This window comes from Chionomys nivalis, chromosome 7 (genome assembly GCF_950005125.1).
Source record: "Chionomys nivalis chromosome 7, mChiNiv1.1, whole genome shotgun sequence".
NCBI lineage: Eukaryota > Metazoa > Chordata > Mammalia > Rodentia > Cricetidae > Chionomys > Chionomys nivalis.
Genome location: NC_080092.1, coordinates 81,513,872 through 81,530,282, shown reverse-complemented (window position 1 = coordinate 81,530,282; position 16,411 = coordinate 81,513,872). Strand labels below are relative to the sequence as shown.

The window sequence follows — 16,411 nt, the reverse complement described above, 5'->3', positions numbered from 1 at the left end:
GGCCGTTAGTCGAATTTGGGCATTGTGCGTTGGGAACGCACAAACGTCCCAGGGCTCTTGCTTAGTAAAGGGAAAGGAGGGGGTAGGGGTCCCGGAGCGCCTTACCTCAAGGTGACAACGCCCTCAGCGTAATCGAAACTGCGGGAGCTGCGTGCTCAGCACAAGCTTGAAGTCCAAGCCAAGCTTGGCCCCGCCCCCGGCCCCGCCCCCTCCCCGAAGCGCCCGCCGCTGGAAGATGCTTCCGGCTCAGTGATTCTCAAGGGAAGACAAATACTGCAAGGACCAACTAGTCCAGGTAAGCGTTTCAAAGAACCTTTATTCACAATTCTTTAAGTGGCTATGTACAAGTACAACGGAACGAACGACTGGACCCAGATGGTCAAGACAGGGCCGACTCCGGATCCCACCTTACCCACACCATGCGGCTTCGCGTCTACCCCAAACCCCGTGAAAACGTTTTAAATAATAAACATCCTAGTTGGCTTGCAGTGTGAATTGTGCTTTATTTAGAAGCATTCAAGAGTTAGACTGTAAATAATACAGATTATGAGTAATTAAGATCGCCATTTATTATAAATATCAACTAAGTTAAATAATACTATATAACTATCTCTCCCCTTTGAGGTGGAGTCCAGATTCCACCTCTTAAACTCTTACCACGAATAAAGTCTTTAGTGTTTTGTTTACCTCTTTCACCACCAGTACCCAAAGCTCTCTTTGATAAACTAAATGAGACCTAGAATTCTGCAAGCAAGCTTCTTCCCATTTATCTTAGAGTTAAACTAAGCTTTTGGCGGGTTAGCCCCATCCACTACTTCCTGTCTCTCTAGGGCTGGATACTTCAGAAGAGGATTACAAACATTCAGAAGTCACCAGCATTTCCTTGTGTCCTTACCCACACCTGAACCTTACCAAGATGAATGTTTGCACGTGTCTGTTCTAAAGATCTGTTGTCACAAAAAAGATGACTTAAATTTACCTTTCCCTTTATCTACCTAACAGGTGGGTTTTTCCCTTCTCTATATGGATTAGCCAAATATTTCACACTACCTAGGGTTTTTCCTTAAATAAAACTTTATGCAAAATTACTCCAACAAACACTGCTCGATAGGTGCTGGTGGGTGGACTAGCACGCCCTTCTGTCCTCCGAGGTTCCTGCCAGGCGGATGGACACTCAACTGCACCATGGAGTTCTTCTGAATGCCAAGTTACTTACTGACTAAATCTCACAGGGAAATGACTTTCTTCATCTGCTGTCCTTTAAGATTATGTAGCTATGAAGCTTGGAGTTGGTTATAGAAATTAGGAGAATAATTCTTGAAAATGGTCAATGTTAATCTTTAAAAAATAAAAACCAAACTAACATTTAAGAGCCCATTAAAAACAGCCACATGGAACAAAGGAAAATACTCAGCTTCAGTACAAGCAAAAGGAAAAGCAGTCACCAGGAAGTCCAAGTAATACACTTCCACACACGAAAGTGGAGCGTTCTGTCCACATCAGCTGAAAACTCTCTCCCACTCATCCCATTTCTAAAAGCAAAATTTAAGTTCTGGTCTTTGATTTGCTTCAAAAAATACTGTAACAGGCATTGTTTTGACAATTCAGTGACACTCAATATAGATTCATCAGATTAAAAAACAAGCAAGGGCTTCCACCCACACCTCAACGACAGAAAAAAAGATCATCTCTGAGCGGCAGGCAGTTATTTAATACAAGGTGAGTCCTTAGTAGCGGTGGCTGTACCAGTCGTTGTTGTTGATGTGAAGCAGCTCTGTCACAACCTGTAGGATGTTGTAGTTGTATTTTTTCAGCAGCCTCAGGTTCAGCTGCCTGTCGCAGAATCCCATTTCAAAGAGATGGGCCATTAAGGCTGCTGTCTGATCTTCAGAAACGATGGGCTGTGCAAAATAAGAAGTAGACATTTTCTGCATAATTTAATCACTTATCTTGTAAATCTTTATTACACCGTCATCCTAGTCTTTCCTGATTTACAATGCTAGGTGATAAGAAGCAAGGGTACAAGCCTTCCTCTCTCCCTGACTGGTCAGCAGTGCTCTGGCTAGGAATATGCACTAGGAGAGGGGGACAGAGGAGGAGACGCTTCCGAGGACTTAATGAAAGCAGCATGCTTAGGCATGGTGGCTCATACCTGCGATTCCAACTTGGGAAAAGATCCTAAGTTTGAGACTAGTTAGGGCTCTGTAGAGTGAGCCCTTATCTTTAAAACCCCAAACACACACGCACACCACCCATTATTCAGTCAAGTAAAAATTGAAGTGCAAGTTGAAAAGAAGCCTTGAAAACTTATGAACATAAAATTGTGGTGCTAGGGCAAGTATGAGCAAGAGAGATGTACTGAAGATGGCATGGGATAGGAAACTTTACCAGGTATGCAAGCAAGATGGATACAGAATTGGGAAATTATTACCCTCAGAATAGACATGATCTCATTAAGATAAGGCTAGCCGGGCGATGGTGGCGCACGCCTTTAATCCCAGCACTCGGGAGGCAGAGGCAGGCGGATCTCTGTGAGTTCGAGACCAGCCTGGTCTACAGAGTTAGTTCCAGGACAGGCTCCAAAGCCACAGAGAAACCCTGTCTCAAAAAAAAAAAAAAAAAAAAAAAAAAAAAAAAAAAAAAGATAAGCCTAACACCCACTTATGGCAATTCCCACCCTCCCCATTTTGAGACTGGGTTATCTTGGAACTATGTAGACTAGGCTGTCCTTGAACTCAGAGATGCTGCCTCCACCTGACATATGCCAGACATGTGCTTTGCCACTGAGCTATAACCCCGGTCCCTCTCTGCTTATTTATAGCAGTCTAACCTATCACCTTGAAGGTTTAATCTACTCATACTTTACAGTTCTTTTTACCTTTACCACTCAGAAATTTCCCCCTCATCTGTATCGACATCACTCAGCTAGGCTAGTCAACCTCAAGTCTCTCTTCTAAGCACTTCCTTCTGCCTTATGCAGACTAGTGTTTACTTTCCTTCCTCCGTGTTACTAGCTTTGGAAAGTGAGGCGCACTTAACTGTCAGATTCCTCACCACTGGGTCACAGCTCTCTGCAGCATTTGGCACTGCCTACTGTCCCTTTATGGAGCTCCCCAAGTCCCAGCAGTGGCCCTGTTTCCCTCTAACTTTTGTTTTTGTAGAGTTCTGTTGCCTTGATCCTTAAAGGCTGCTTCTGCCTTCTCCATTTTTCCTGGATAATCCCATCCAAAAACACAGCTCCTGCTAGAACCTGCATGAAAATGACTGTCAAACCAGCCTCAGGTGAAATCTCTTCTCTGCAATGGAAAGGTACACATTCAGTTGCAAGATGGATGGCTTTACTTTTAATCTGGATAAATTATAAACTCAACATTAAGCAAAACTGACTAGTTTTACTCTTATCTAACTAATAGCTTTTTCACTGGGAGTGCGTAGTATGCATTTTATTTTATGTTTATGTGTGTGGTGCTCATGTGGACATCAGAAGACAACTCCTGAGAGTTATTCTCTCCTTCTATGATATAGGTCCCAGGGGTTGAAACTCAAGTTTTCAAGGCTTGGCAGCAAGTACCTTGACTCAGTGATCTCATTGGCCTTACTTCCTTTTTGTAATGCATGGCACTACTGAGTACCTAAGTTAAAGGTTGAGATTTACCCTGGACTCTACTTCTTCTTTTTTTTTTATTTTTTAATTTATTATATATACAATATTCTGTCTGTGTATATGCCTGCAGGCCAGAAGAGGACACCAGATCTCATTACAGATAGTTATGAGCCACCAGGTGATTGCTGGGAATTGAACTCACGATCTTTGGAAAAACAGCCAGTGTTCTTAACCTCTGAGCCATCTCCCCAGCCCCCCTGACTTCTTTTTAAGCACTTAAACTTAAAAACAGACAAATTCCAACATTTCTTTTTTTTTCCCCCAAGACAGGATTTCTCTCTAGCTTTGGGGCCTGTCCTAGGATTCGCTCTGTAGACCAGGCTGGTCTTAATCAAACTCACAGAGATCCACCTGCTTCTGCCTCCTGAGCGCTGGGATTAAAGGTGTGTGCCCCCACCACTTAGCAAGTTCTGATATTTCTCTCTCTTTTACATTATTATTTTTAATAATTTTCTTAGCTTTCAGATCCCCATTATTTTTTTTAAACCCTAATTCCACCTATATGTGGATTTTCATGTAGATTTCTTTACTGGTTCTGTCATACCTCTACACTGTAGAAGAGTGACCTCACTAAGAACAAATGTGATCATATCAAATCACATCCTTAAAACCTGTCCATGGCACTTAAGTCCAAGCCTTAAGTCCAAGCACTCAGAGGCAGATGGATCTCTGAGTTCAAGAACAGCCTAGTCTACACAGTGATTTCCAGGACAGTCAGGGCTATAGAGAGAGAGTCTGTTCCAAAACTAAAACAAACAAACAAAAAAACACAACAACCAGAAAAAAAAAAAACAAAAAAAAAAAACCACAAAAAAAACCCCACCTTCCTATGCCTTAAAATAAAGCCCAAGCCGGGCGGTGGTGGCGCACGCCTTTAATCCCAGCACTTGGGAGGCAGAGGCAGGCGGATCTCTGTGAGTTCGAGACCAACCTGGTCTACAGAGCTAGTTCCAGGACAGGCTCCAAAACCACAGAGAAACCCTGTCTCGAAAAACCAAAAAAAAAAAAAAAAAAAAAAAAAAAGCCCAGCTTCCCTTTCCCATCATCAGCCTTTCCTCCTGACTCAGCACCCACTCACTTCCAGCTCTGATTAGCTAGCTACTCTTATTTCATTTTTTAAAGAAACAAGCCCCCGACAAAGGGACTGAACCCAGGGTGCTAAGCAAGAGTTCTATCATTATCAAACTACATCTGTACCCCTTTAAAATTTTTATTTTAAGGAAAGGTTTCACTGTATAGTCCAGGCTGGCTTTGAACTTAGACTCTTTCTGCCTCCTCAGTAGCTGGGATTACAGGTGAGAACTACACATCCAGCATTCAAAGACTCTTCTGGGGGAACACCTGCTTTGCCCTTTAGGCCTCATTCGGATGGATACTGACTTCCAGGAAGCCTCCGTCCCAGCAGGTGGAGGTGCCCTACCCTGTCCTGGGGATCCTGTCTTATGCACCCAGTAGCACCTGTACTCGTGGCTCTGCACACACAGTAGGTCTTCAGCAAATCTCAGGTTCTTTTCCTTTTCTCCCCAGAGGAACTTGATTAAAAAGATAGGAGATGGCAGGGCTATGTGTTCAGAGACTAAGTCTACATATAGTCCATGCCATGTTAATTGCCAATCCAGACAGAAAGACACTGCCATTTTTACTGGTGACTTAGGGGCTGAAGTTAAGGAAAAGAAACCACACACTGACCTGTGCAGTGACTGGTGGCCCAGAAAACAGGGCCTTGTACGCAGAGGCAGCAACAGACAAAGCCCCCTTCACCAGTCCTCCAGCAATGCTGCTCCCATTCTGGTGCCTACAGAGGAAAACCAAATTATCTCCCCAAATAAAATCATGACAAGATAACGTGGGTGCTAATCTTGAAAAAAAAATTAGATGTAAAAAAAGAGAATGAACTGTTTTCAGAGCTACACATCTTGGTTTGATGCAGGGCTTGGCTGGCATGAGATGTGAGCACTGCAGGAAAAACACACCTCGCTACCATGCCAGCTTTCCATCCCAGCTGTAAATTAATGTGTTCATGGGCACACATGATATCAGCACTCTGTCTTTGCATCTCAGAGAAAACACCTGAAAAGGAAATGTGATTTTTCTGGATACTGATCTGAGATAACAGGGACCAGAGAGGTAGCTATATCTAAGAAAAAATGGCCCAGATGCACATGGGGCTTAACCTTCCTGTCTTTGGGCACTACAGGGGAGGTGAATTTTAGGGCAGTCCTTTCTTGTCTGCAATGTGAAAATGCTTAAACATAAGCTTTAGCTGTCTGCTTTAGCTCTGTCCAATGCTGTGCAAACGCTGAAGAACAAGAAAGAATGAGGGCTCTCCTTCCTGTGCTCTGAGAAGCTCATCTGAACAGAAGAGTGCTGGGATGTCCACCCGCTCCTGCAGAGACTTCACAAGGTCATTACCTTGAGTCGTCATAGCTCTTCTGTCTGCTGTTTACCAGTCCTGATGACCCTCTGGGCTCTAAAAGCAAAAAGAGTTGTTGGTTAGAAGGGTGTCCACAGGCACCTAATGTATCCCAACATAGCAAAGCTATTATTGAGGCAGGTGGAACGTTAACAGGGTGTCTCAACTGTTTCCTTCTTTCTTCTTTATTAAGTTTTAGAAAGCTCTGTGGGAGGTTTAAATAACTGAGAAAGACAAACTGTCTAGAAATGCTATACAAGACAACGTCATTGAGTAAAAACTTCTAGAATCCATGTTGGTTCTCAAATTTTTTTTTTAACATCTATTTTATTTATTTGGTGTACTTTGGGGTTTTGCCTATATGTACGTTTGTGTGAAGGTGTCAGATCCCCTGAAATTGGAGTTACAGGGAGTTATGAGCTGCCATGTGAGTGCTGGGAACTGAACCTGGGTCCTCTGGAAGAGCAGCCAGAGCTCTTTGCCACACTGAGCCATCTCTCCAGCCTGTCTCAAATGGTTTTAGGTTTGGCATTTTTAGGAAGTGTCTGTGAGGACCTACTTACTACTTCACAGTGCTACTGTCCTGACTGTCCAAATAAGGGGACAGATCCACGGGCATCACAAACTCATCACTCTGGTAAAGGCAAAGCCGGAGCTAGCACCTAGGTTGCCTGCCTCTTCCCGCCACAGTGCAGCACCTAGCTCCCTAAGGTCTACATATATACTTGAGGGAGCAGAAACTCAGCACATGAAGGAACACAGAGAGAGGGAGGGAGAAGGCAAGTTTCAAGGCCACAAAGCACAGAAAGGGACAGGACAGCCTGCTGATACCTGGTTTCCAGTGGAAAGAAGTAAAGGAATGGAGGTGAGGATCAACTTGTCATTACCTCCTCGGATCTCATCGGCGACGGGAGGAACTTCTTGAATGGTAACTGGTGAATCCACTCCTGGGGCCCCGTGCTGTACACAAGGGGAGCTCCTTTACAAAGACACAGTATGAGAGGAAAATTGAAAAGCAGCCACAGCAGCGGGAGGAAAACAGTAACAGTGTGGTCATGCAATTCTCTGCAGGCTTCACATTCCTGGTCCCCAGCACGTGTGAGCAAGCTTGGGGATCTGCTCAGAAAGGCTGCATTCTACTCCGACTTCCTTGTTAGCCACCGTCCAGCCAGAAAAACTGGTTTCACTCAGGTCACTTCCCCTATATCAGATGATACTAACAGACCGACAGCTTACACCCCATCAGCTGGTACTAACAGACAGACAGCTCACATCCCCATCAGCTGGTACTAACAGACCGACAGCTTACACCCCATCAGCTGGTACTAACAGACCAACAGCTTACACTCCCCATCAGCTGGTACTAACAGACTGACAGCTTACACCCCTACATCAGGTGTACTAACAGATGGACAGCTTACACCCCTCATCAGCTGGTACTAACAGACTGACAGCTTACACCCCTACATCAGGTATACTAACAGATGGACAGCTTACACCCCTCATCAGCTGGTACTAACACCCCCCACATCAGCTGGTACTAACAGACAGACATCTTACCCCCCACATCAGCTGGTACTAACAGACAGACATCTTACCTCCCACATCAGCTGGTACTAACAGAAGGACAGCTTACCCCCCTACATCAGGTGGTACTAACAGACTGACAGCTTACCCCCCCATCAGCTGGTACTAACAGATGGACAGCTTACCCCCCCCCCACATCAGGTGGTACTAACAGACGGACAGCTTACACCCCCCATCAGGTGGTACCAACAGACGGACAGCTTACCCCCCTACATCAGGTGGTACTAACAGGACAGTTTCGTTTCCTGAGTGGTTTAAATTATGCTTAGGGCTCCCGCACTTCCTGTACCCTTAGGCCAGACCAATGGCCCAGATCCATAGAGACTTCCGTACTTTCTGGGTTTGAGGTATATATCTATAAGGAATTTAATTTCCTAATTGTTCTTTGTTTGTGTTAGTACCTGGAGGATGAAAGCTTCCTGTTGAGCCCAGGCACTCATGAGTGCCAGGCAGATGCTCTAACACTGAGCTAAATGACAAATTCTCATATAAGTTTCTGTCACCTTCATTCAACTCAAGAATTAAAACATGAAGATCCAGATAGGTTTGTGTGTTTAAAGATTTTTCTTAATTATAGAAAAATAAGTACACAGATGCTCATGTAAGTAAGGTCAACTAAAGCAAACATTTGTTTAAAGTCCAAATTCACAAGTGCTGAGAAATATGAGTGTGAGTTTGGAGATTAAGCTGGTCATTTCCCCCCTGAGGAACAGGACGGCCAAGGGGTGCTGAGCAGTACCTGGACAGTGGTGGTGGAAGTCCGACCACCTCGGGGACTAGGGGCACAGTGTCCAGAGTCTGTGAGGTTGTGAGGATGTCACTGATGCTCTGCTCCTGTGGCTGGCTCTCCCCTTCAGGGAGTCTCTCTCCAGCTTCAGTCAGCTCCTGCCCAGCTTCGATCCCAGGTTCGCCTTCAGCCCCTCGCTCCAGGCCTGGCTGTGAGAGTGCAGAGCTGTACATGGAGTCCCCCAGGGGGCGGCTGGTGTCAAAGCACTCAGGCAGGATGATGATATAGTCTTCGGAGGAAGCAGAAGACTGACTCTGAACTTCATCTTGGAGTTCCTCTTCTTCCTCAGCAATGTGGACAATCTCTTCCCTCTCATCTCCAAGTGGTCCTTCTTCAGGCAAGGCAAATTTCACTAAGGAACAAAAGTAACCCTGTGAGGACAGGCTGAGCAGCAAACCTTGTGGATCATGAGCGGACAGAAAAGCCAGAGTGGAAAGACCCAGAGGGATGGGTGCTGCTGGAGTCGTAACTGTATTCTATGTTTCAAGATCACACCAAAACAAATAGAACGGAAGTCAACAGGTCTGTGGGCGGAAATGGCCAGACTTCCTATGAGCAGTGGAGTCTTACAGTCCCTTTCTCTTCATCATGATAGCTCTATCCCAGCAGGTAAACCAGCTACCAGGGCTACGAAAAGGCATCATGTGGTGAGCACTTCAGGTTGTATGCTTGCTCTCCGCCTTTGGAAAGTGATGCAGTCAGAAGAGAACACAGGGAACCACGGGGGGTGAGGAAAAGGGTGGCCCAAGAGCCTATCTGAGCAATACCTATGAACAGTTTGCTTTGTCCTTCCACAGCTTTCTGCCATTTTTAAAAAATGATTTATCTCATGTGCACTGGTGTTTCGTCTACATGTTATCTGTGTGAGGGAATCAGATTCTCTGGAACAGGAGTCACAGACAGCTGTGAGCTGCCATGTGGGTGCTAAGAATTGAACCCCAGTCCTCTGGAAGAGCAGCCAATGCTCTTAACCACTGAGCCATCTCTCCAGTCTCACCTTTCTGCTATTTGTATATATGTGTAAAAAAGTATTCATGTGTGTGTGTTCACTTTAAGCAAAAAACCCATCAGTCATGTTTAAAGACACACAGACTAATTCTTCTTTTGTATATCTATGGTGCACGCTGATTACACCTGTATATGTGTGTGTGGGGGGGGGGGTCAGGGGAGGACACCAAATGTCTTCCTTTATTGTTTTCTACCTTATTAGAGGCAGGCCTCTCACTTAACCTGAAGCTCGGCATTTTGATTAGGCTGGTTGGCTACGAGCTCCAGGATTTGCCTGTCTCAGTTCCCTGACACGGTTACAGGGGTCACAAGCAGACAGGGCTCTGCTTGGCCTTTAGAAGAGTATTGAGGACTCGAACTCAGGTCCTCTTGCTCACACAGCAAGGACTCTTACCCTAAGAAACCGAACTTTAGGTAGTTTTGAGACATATGGTACTGGCTCTATTAATTTGGTACTAGCAATCTGTTGTGAAGGTAGTGTGTGTGTGTGTAAGTGTGCAGGCAGATAATGGGACTGTGAATGGAGGCTAGAGGAGATGTAAACACTGGGTGTAGTTCCCTAGAAGCCCCTGCCCATTTTTTTTGAGATAGTGTTTCACTATGTAGCTGGCCTCAAAGTCAGAGATGTGCTAACATCTACACCTCAAGTACTGGGATTAAAAGCATATGCAAAAATGTCTGTCCATCTGCCTTACTTTTTGTTACAGGGTCTGTCACAGCACCTGAGTTTTTTAGTTAGCTGACCTCCTCATGCTTGTAAGACTATTAACAGCCACCTCTAGAACCCATGAGTTTGTTTTTTTTTTTAAAGTTTTTGTTTTTTAGAGACAGTGTTTCTCTATGTAGCTGTGGTTGTCCTGGAACTTGCTCTGTAGACCAGGCTGGCCTCGAACTAAGAGAGCTCTGCCTACCCGTGCCTCCTGAGTGCTGGGATGAAGGGTGTGCACTACCCACCTCTGCCATGAAGGTATTTTTTTATGGTAAAATTTAACCCTGGGAAGCAATGTGGTACTCCTGTGTTGTCCTACATTCTCTGGACTGCTGCCCTTGGGAGAAAGCAGATGACTCGATTGCCAGTGGGAGCATCTACTGAGGAGCTGCCAACTTACAGGAAGAATCCTTTCTGCAGAATCCAGGCAGCACAACCGGTTGCTGTTCCTCTGTGGTCGGCAGCTGTAATTCCCCTGAGACAGTGCAGAAACGAGTTAGGGTGGCTTCCTTGTTCCTGGTGTTCTAGTAAGAATACTAGCTTAGTCAAAAGCCAACGCGATCAGAGTTTCCAACAAAGATCAGTCTCCCTCCCCTCTCGGCATGGAAGAGCACCTTTCAGTGTCCAGATGCCACCTTGCTAGCTGGTGGAAATATAGGGACACTCACTCTGTGGGGACCTCTGCCTACAAGGTGGGTTGTGGTCCGGAGCAGCATCCAAGGTAAGGGATCGGATTACAGTCTCACACACAAACTGGGTCCCACTCAGGTCTTCCTCTGTTTCTTCCACTGAAGCAGGGGCCTCAGCCTTCCTCTTTGTGGATACGGTGCAATCTGAAAGACACACAAAACTTGTCTGTCATTTGTGTTGAAAGAGTTGAGAGCTTTCACCAGTCACTGCACACTAAGCCTGGTGAGGTATGAACAGCAGCTCTTGCTCTCATGAGGGAAGACTTAAGAGAGCACGCAAGAAGTGCTGCAGGACATCAGTTTGCATGCTGAGGAGAAGTTAGTGAGGAATGGGTGTATGGAAATAGGCATGGAATGGGAAGGGAAGGTACAAGTGCTTTATAGACATTTAACCCCTTACCAGGAAGTGCTTTAAATCCCGCCCCTTCACTCTCTTCCTGTATTTGCCCCAAGCCTGGCTTCTCTATTAAAGGACTGTCATGTGGCAGTGGAGACATGCAGGGAGTCATATCTGGAGAATGAAGACAGGAAAACCATCAACTGAGAAAAAGCACGATATCGCAAGTGTCCAGAAGCAGCAGTTGGTAGGTTTTTTGCTTCCTATGGGGTTAAAATAAACCCAAATATGCTCCACCACCTGTCCTAAAGAACTTCTCCAGATCACCAGAAATGCAACTACTTCTCACCAATCAATGCTGGGTCACAAACATGTAAATGGCCTAGCATGTCAAAGCCAAGATACCAATCTACGAGTAAAGGAACAAAGGAAGAAAATGAAGAAGGGGTTCCTTTACAGTAGTAGTCTGCACACTTGTACAGCGGGGAAAGGAGGAGATGGACCACGGGTGCAGCTTTACTATCACACGGGAGGACTCCCCACCCTCCAGTGCCTCAGACTGTAACACCAGCACCTAAACAGATGAGCCAAGACATGCTTACCCACAGGGGTGTTGTGGGGCACTCGCTCCAATTCCTGGACGATGTTTATATCCAGCAGCTCAAAGGACAGCAGGTCCTAGAAATAGAGATGGCCAATAACGGTGTCTGCAGTGCAAGTGTGAGCCACGTCCTGTTGTAACTGGGCACTCCCTGGGCTCAATTCTATTCAAATTCATGCCCCTCTTCAATCAAGTGAAATTAATAAGAGCAAAATGGGAACCAACGTTCTCAAATGTCTAACTGCAGGGAGGAGAGGAAACAGCGGACAGGCCAGTGAAGCAGCCTGATATGAAGAGGACACTAGAGGGAAGCTGTGGAGAAGCACAGCCTGAGCTTCAAACTCATGAGGAACAGTTTAGAAACTTGTTTTATAGATTTATAGATGATCACGTGCCCATTAAATACAGTTGACTGGATCAAGCTTTTTTTTTGAGATAGGGTTTCAACTGTCCTGGATGTCTTGGAACTTGCTTTGTAGACCAGGCTGGCCTCGGCCTGCCTCTGTCTCCCAAGTGCTGGCATTAAAGAGGTGCAGCACTACCGCCCAGCAAGCCTGCCCATCTTTAACTTATCAGAACCATGGATGGCCATGCCATCTCTCACTAACAAGGTGAGGACTCTCCCCAGTGCTGACGCCCTTTCTCCCCTTTCCTCCAAAGTGCTGGCTGTTTACCTGGGCAGTCAGAAGGTCCACGGATGGAATGTACAGTTCTCTCTCGTTGTTAACATTCTGTGTCTTTTGTGGGATGCTGGTTCCTTTCCCTTCTGTCTGCTTTGTCACTTCACCCAATGGAATCGCTTCTTCAGCTAGAAGAAAAGCTTCCTATAGAGACAAATAATCAGGGTACATTTTAGGGCCTCAACAGAGCTCACACATCAGGTTGACAATGCCATCCCTAAAATATCAACACAGCAAAACCTCTACATTTAAATTTTTAGTTTTAATTTAGATTTCTAGAAAAGCTGCAGAAATAGTAAAGAGTTTATATACTGTTTCAAAAAGTAGTTAGTTCGCTCAAACAGGAAATGAACACTAGTCTGCACCGGACTCTAACGGCAGACAGCAGCAGGTAACAGGCATGTCATTAGTACTCAGGATATTCTAAGAGATGACCATTAAACAGAGAAGCTACCAGAAGTTCACAGGCCGGCCAGGCAACCATCACAGACAAAAACCCTCAGGGACTGCCTGTACCAACACCTTAAGGACATTAAACACCCTGAGGTAAGTGTACGGGAGGGAAGAATATACCCCAAACCCACGTGTTACAAGCTTGGGCCCTAAGCTGGGCAGTGGTGGCATACAACTTTAATCCAGCACTGGCCTTTAATCTCAGTACTTGGGAGACAGAGGCAGGAGGATCTTTGAGCGTGAGGTTAACATAATCTACAGAGCAAATTCCAGGACAGCCAGGACTGCACAGAAAAACCTGTCTTGAATATCCAAAAGCTTGACCCCTAGAGGCATGGTATTACTAGACATAAACACAAGGTAGAGCCTTATCTGAGGTCCATAGGTCACTGTGGGCATGTGACCAAAGGGAAATGTTGGACTCTTTCCTTCCTGGACCTGAGTAGCTTTTGTTCCTCCCCTCTCTGCCATATGCTGTCTGCCAGCACAGTCTAATTCCCCTACTAGAGGCCTAAAGCAATGGGTCTGTCTAATAATGGGCGGGAACCTCTAAAACTGTGAACCAAAATAAACCTTTTCTCTTTAGAAGTTAATTATCTCAAGTACGTTGTCACAGTGATAGGAAACTCAGAAATGGTAAACTTTAGGAAGCCTTGTAGAAAAGCAAGCTCTGAATGAGTTCTCTTGGGTCCAAGTCCCCAGTGTCCGTTTGTGTCAGTCCCTAGCAAGAGTTAGCCTCAAACTTGCAATACCCTTGCTTCAGCCTCCTAAGCGCATGGAATAGAGGCATGTGTCACCAAGCTTGGCATTCCTAAAGACTGAGGAAATCATCTGGCATAGGGGTGAAGGCTACAGTGCAAGTGCTCACCTCTTGCTCACAGGTGAAGTCATCAGCTTTGCCCGAGCTGATCAGGCCCCTTTCAATGTTCTCGGGGTTCTCAGCAGAGGGGAACGGATCCACTATGATGCTGCACCAGACCCGAGGCCCAAACTGCTGGCCTTTGTGAGAAAGACGCCAATGCGAAGTGTATGTTCCCTCTAAGGTTGGAGCGATGAACTCCACAGATACCACCCCCACATGGCCAGCCTTCAAGCAGGGAACCAAAACATCCTTCTTCTCTGTAGAAGCCAATGTCAAATTTCCCCACATGAACTTGAGCTGAAAAGAACAAGAGAAAGCTTGTCACCTGGGTCCTTTGCGACTACGCACCACTGCCTTTACATTTAGCGAGGAAAAAATACCTTTGTGTCTGCGCTCCACTTCACATTTCCTGTGTTCTTCATCCTCCAGTGTTTGATAAACTTGGTTCCTGGTTGCAGATGAGTCCCGTCAGGCAAATTCTCATCCACAAATGCTGCACTGAGCGTTGGCATAACTGGGGCACAGGGCTGCAAAGGAAGCCTGGACAGGAACCCAAATGCTTAGTTACTTGTTGTTGGGTGTGATGGCTTCTGCACATGCCACACTGGGATTCAAGAGGCTGACTGCTTTTAAGGATGTACTAATACGTTTGCCTTAAATACAGTAATTAGGCCCTGTGAGAAGGCTCAGCAGGGAAAAGTGCTTGACACGCAATTCTAATGAGTGACCTGAACCCCATAAGGCACAAACGGCAGAGAAAAGAGAACTGACCTCACAAAGTTCTTTGACTTTGACATGCATGTCACAGCACATATGCCAGACTCACACATCATGTGCACATACACACACACACTAATAAACACTATCACAGCTGGGTGGTGGTGGTGTACGCCTTTAATCCCAGCACTTGGGAGGCAGAGGCAGGTGGTTCTCTGTGAGTTCGAGGCCAGCCTGGTCTACAGAGCTAGTTCCAGGACAGCCAGGACTGTTACACAGAGAAACCCTGTCCTGAAAAGCCAAAAATAAATTAATAACAAAAACCGAGACTAATAAAAATCCTCTGTGTGTGTGTGTGTGTAAAAGGTAATGCTAGGAATTAACTCGAGGCTATAAAACAAAAATGATGCCTTAAGGGATAATTCAAAGTGTCCATAAATACAAATGGAGACTTGCTTCTTTTGCTCCCAACCCAGCCAGACTGCCTCCAGAAAAGACAAGTCTGAGTCACCCCCATTCTGAGAGAAGTCTGAAGCATCACCCCCATCCTGAGTCTTACTAGTTTCTAGCTCTCTGAACAAGGTATCAAAACAAGTGTCAGAAATAACTCCTGACACAGCTTGGACCAGGGCATGGCAGTTTAAAACAGGTGAGTTCTAGAGACTTGACAGATAAGACAAAGATGCTGGAGTCCCAGTTGTAGAGAGCTGACCCCAAGCCACACTCCCGCGCTGGTCCAGGACTTACATAAGGGCGTGAGACTGCAGCAAGCTCTCAGGTCGGCCCAAAGGGGACTTGGGACTCTGGAATCCGTGGATCGAATTCCACAAATGAATCTTCCTGTGGAGCTTAAGCTGCTTTTTAAGCTCCTTGACCTCTGCTTTCCGCTGTTTCTTCTCAGCACGTAACCTTTGCTTTTCTGCTTTCACAAAGTTCTTATCTACCTGCTTCTGGAGCCTGTGGGATAATGAACGACTGTCTTAAAAAACAAACAAACTTTGAGGCAATCTGGAGCTAAGTAAATCCATCAATGGCTAGCGCCTCGTTTCTCAATTTCTTTTATAGTCATCATTTCCACTTCAGTTTCAGGCAACTGTTTCATTATTAGGCATCAATCGAGACGAGCAAAGTAGAAGAGCACTAGTGACTGTGATGCTGCATGACCCCACCGTCTCACTGTGTAGCTTAGTCCAGTTCACAACTCAGGATGCTTCTGAATGCTGGGCATCTCAAATTTATTTTTTAAAGATTTATTTTAATTCATGTGTAGGAGTGTTTGCCTGTTAGCATGTATGTGTACCTGATGCCTGATGCCCACAGAGGCTAGAAATGGACAGCAAATTCCCTGGAACTGGAGTTATAGACAGTTGTGAGATGCTATGTGGGTGCTGGGAACTGAACCCAGGTTCCTCCGCAAAAGCATCAAATGTTCTTAGTGCTCTTAACCACTAAGCCATCTCTCCAGGCCAAACCAGTTTTTTTTTTTTTTTCCAAGACAGTGTTTCTGTGCCTTCTGGGTGCTGGGATTAAGGGTGTGTGCCCTCCTAGCCTATGGCCTAAATGAGATATTTTTAACATCAGCATGCTCTGTCAGCAGAATCAAGAAGCTAACCAATCAGATGAGCACCCTTGGGCGTATGGCTTTACCTGACTTGTTCAAGAGCGGGAGGCAGACGAGGAGTGGGACACTTTAAGTGGGAAAATGGCTCAGAGGAAATCACAACAGGTCTTCGCAACTTTAGCAGAACATGGTTATTGTTATGGCCATATGGTCCAGCTTCACAATCTTCACAGATGTTGTAGGATGGGCACAGGCTGTGTGAAAAGAACACAGTAAACACCTTACAGTAGGAAGTCCCTGCAGTGCAGAGGACAGCTTTGTATTTGCTCCATTACCAGTTGGG

General features: G+C 45.6%; 1 protein-coding gene across 4 annotated transcripts in view; it reads right to left on the bottom strand.

Moving 5' to 3' along the window:
• Nucleotides 1-298: 298 nt before the first annotated feature.
• Nbr1 (NBR1 autophagy cargo receptor) overlaps nt 299-16,411 on the bottom strand; it is a 29,296-nt gene continuing 13,183 nt past the window's right edge. Inside the window, exons 10-23 of one of the 4 annotated variants that reach the window (XM_057774961.1) lie at nt 16,155-16,322; nt 15,255-15,464; nt 14,171-14,330; nt 13,797-14,087; nt 12,470-12,619; nt 11,797-11,872; nt 11,258-11,368; nt 10,837-11,001; nt 10,569-10,643; nt 8,404-8,803; nt 6,965-7,056; nt 6,077-6,134; nt 5,354-5,459; nt 299-1,901 (exon numbers count right to left, since the gene is read on the bottom strand). In XM_057774961.1, the coding sequence (XP_057630944.1) occupies nt 1,728-1,901; nt 5,354-5,459; nt 6,077-6,134; nt 6,965-7,056; nt 8,404-8,803; nt 10,569-10,643; nt 10,837-11,001; nt 11,258-11,368; nt 11,797-11,872; nt 12,470-12,619; nt 13,797-14,087; nt 14,171-14,330; nt 15,255-15,464; nt 16,155-16,322 (2,236 nt within the window). In that variant the 3' untranslated portion in view covers nt 299-1,727. The remainder of the gene's footprint in view (nt 1,902-5,353; nt 5,460-6,076; nt 6,135-6,964; nt 7,057-8,403; nt 8,804-10,568; nt 10,644-10,836; nt 11,002-11,257; nt 11,369-11,796; nt 11,873-12,469; nt 12,620-13,796; nt 14,088-14,170; nt 14,331-15,254; nt 15,465-16,154; nt 16,323-16,411) is intronic. The other 3 variants (XM_057774962.1, XM_057774963.1, XM_057774965.1) reach the window with 3 other exon arrangements.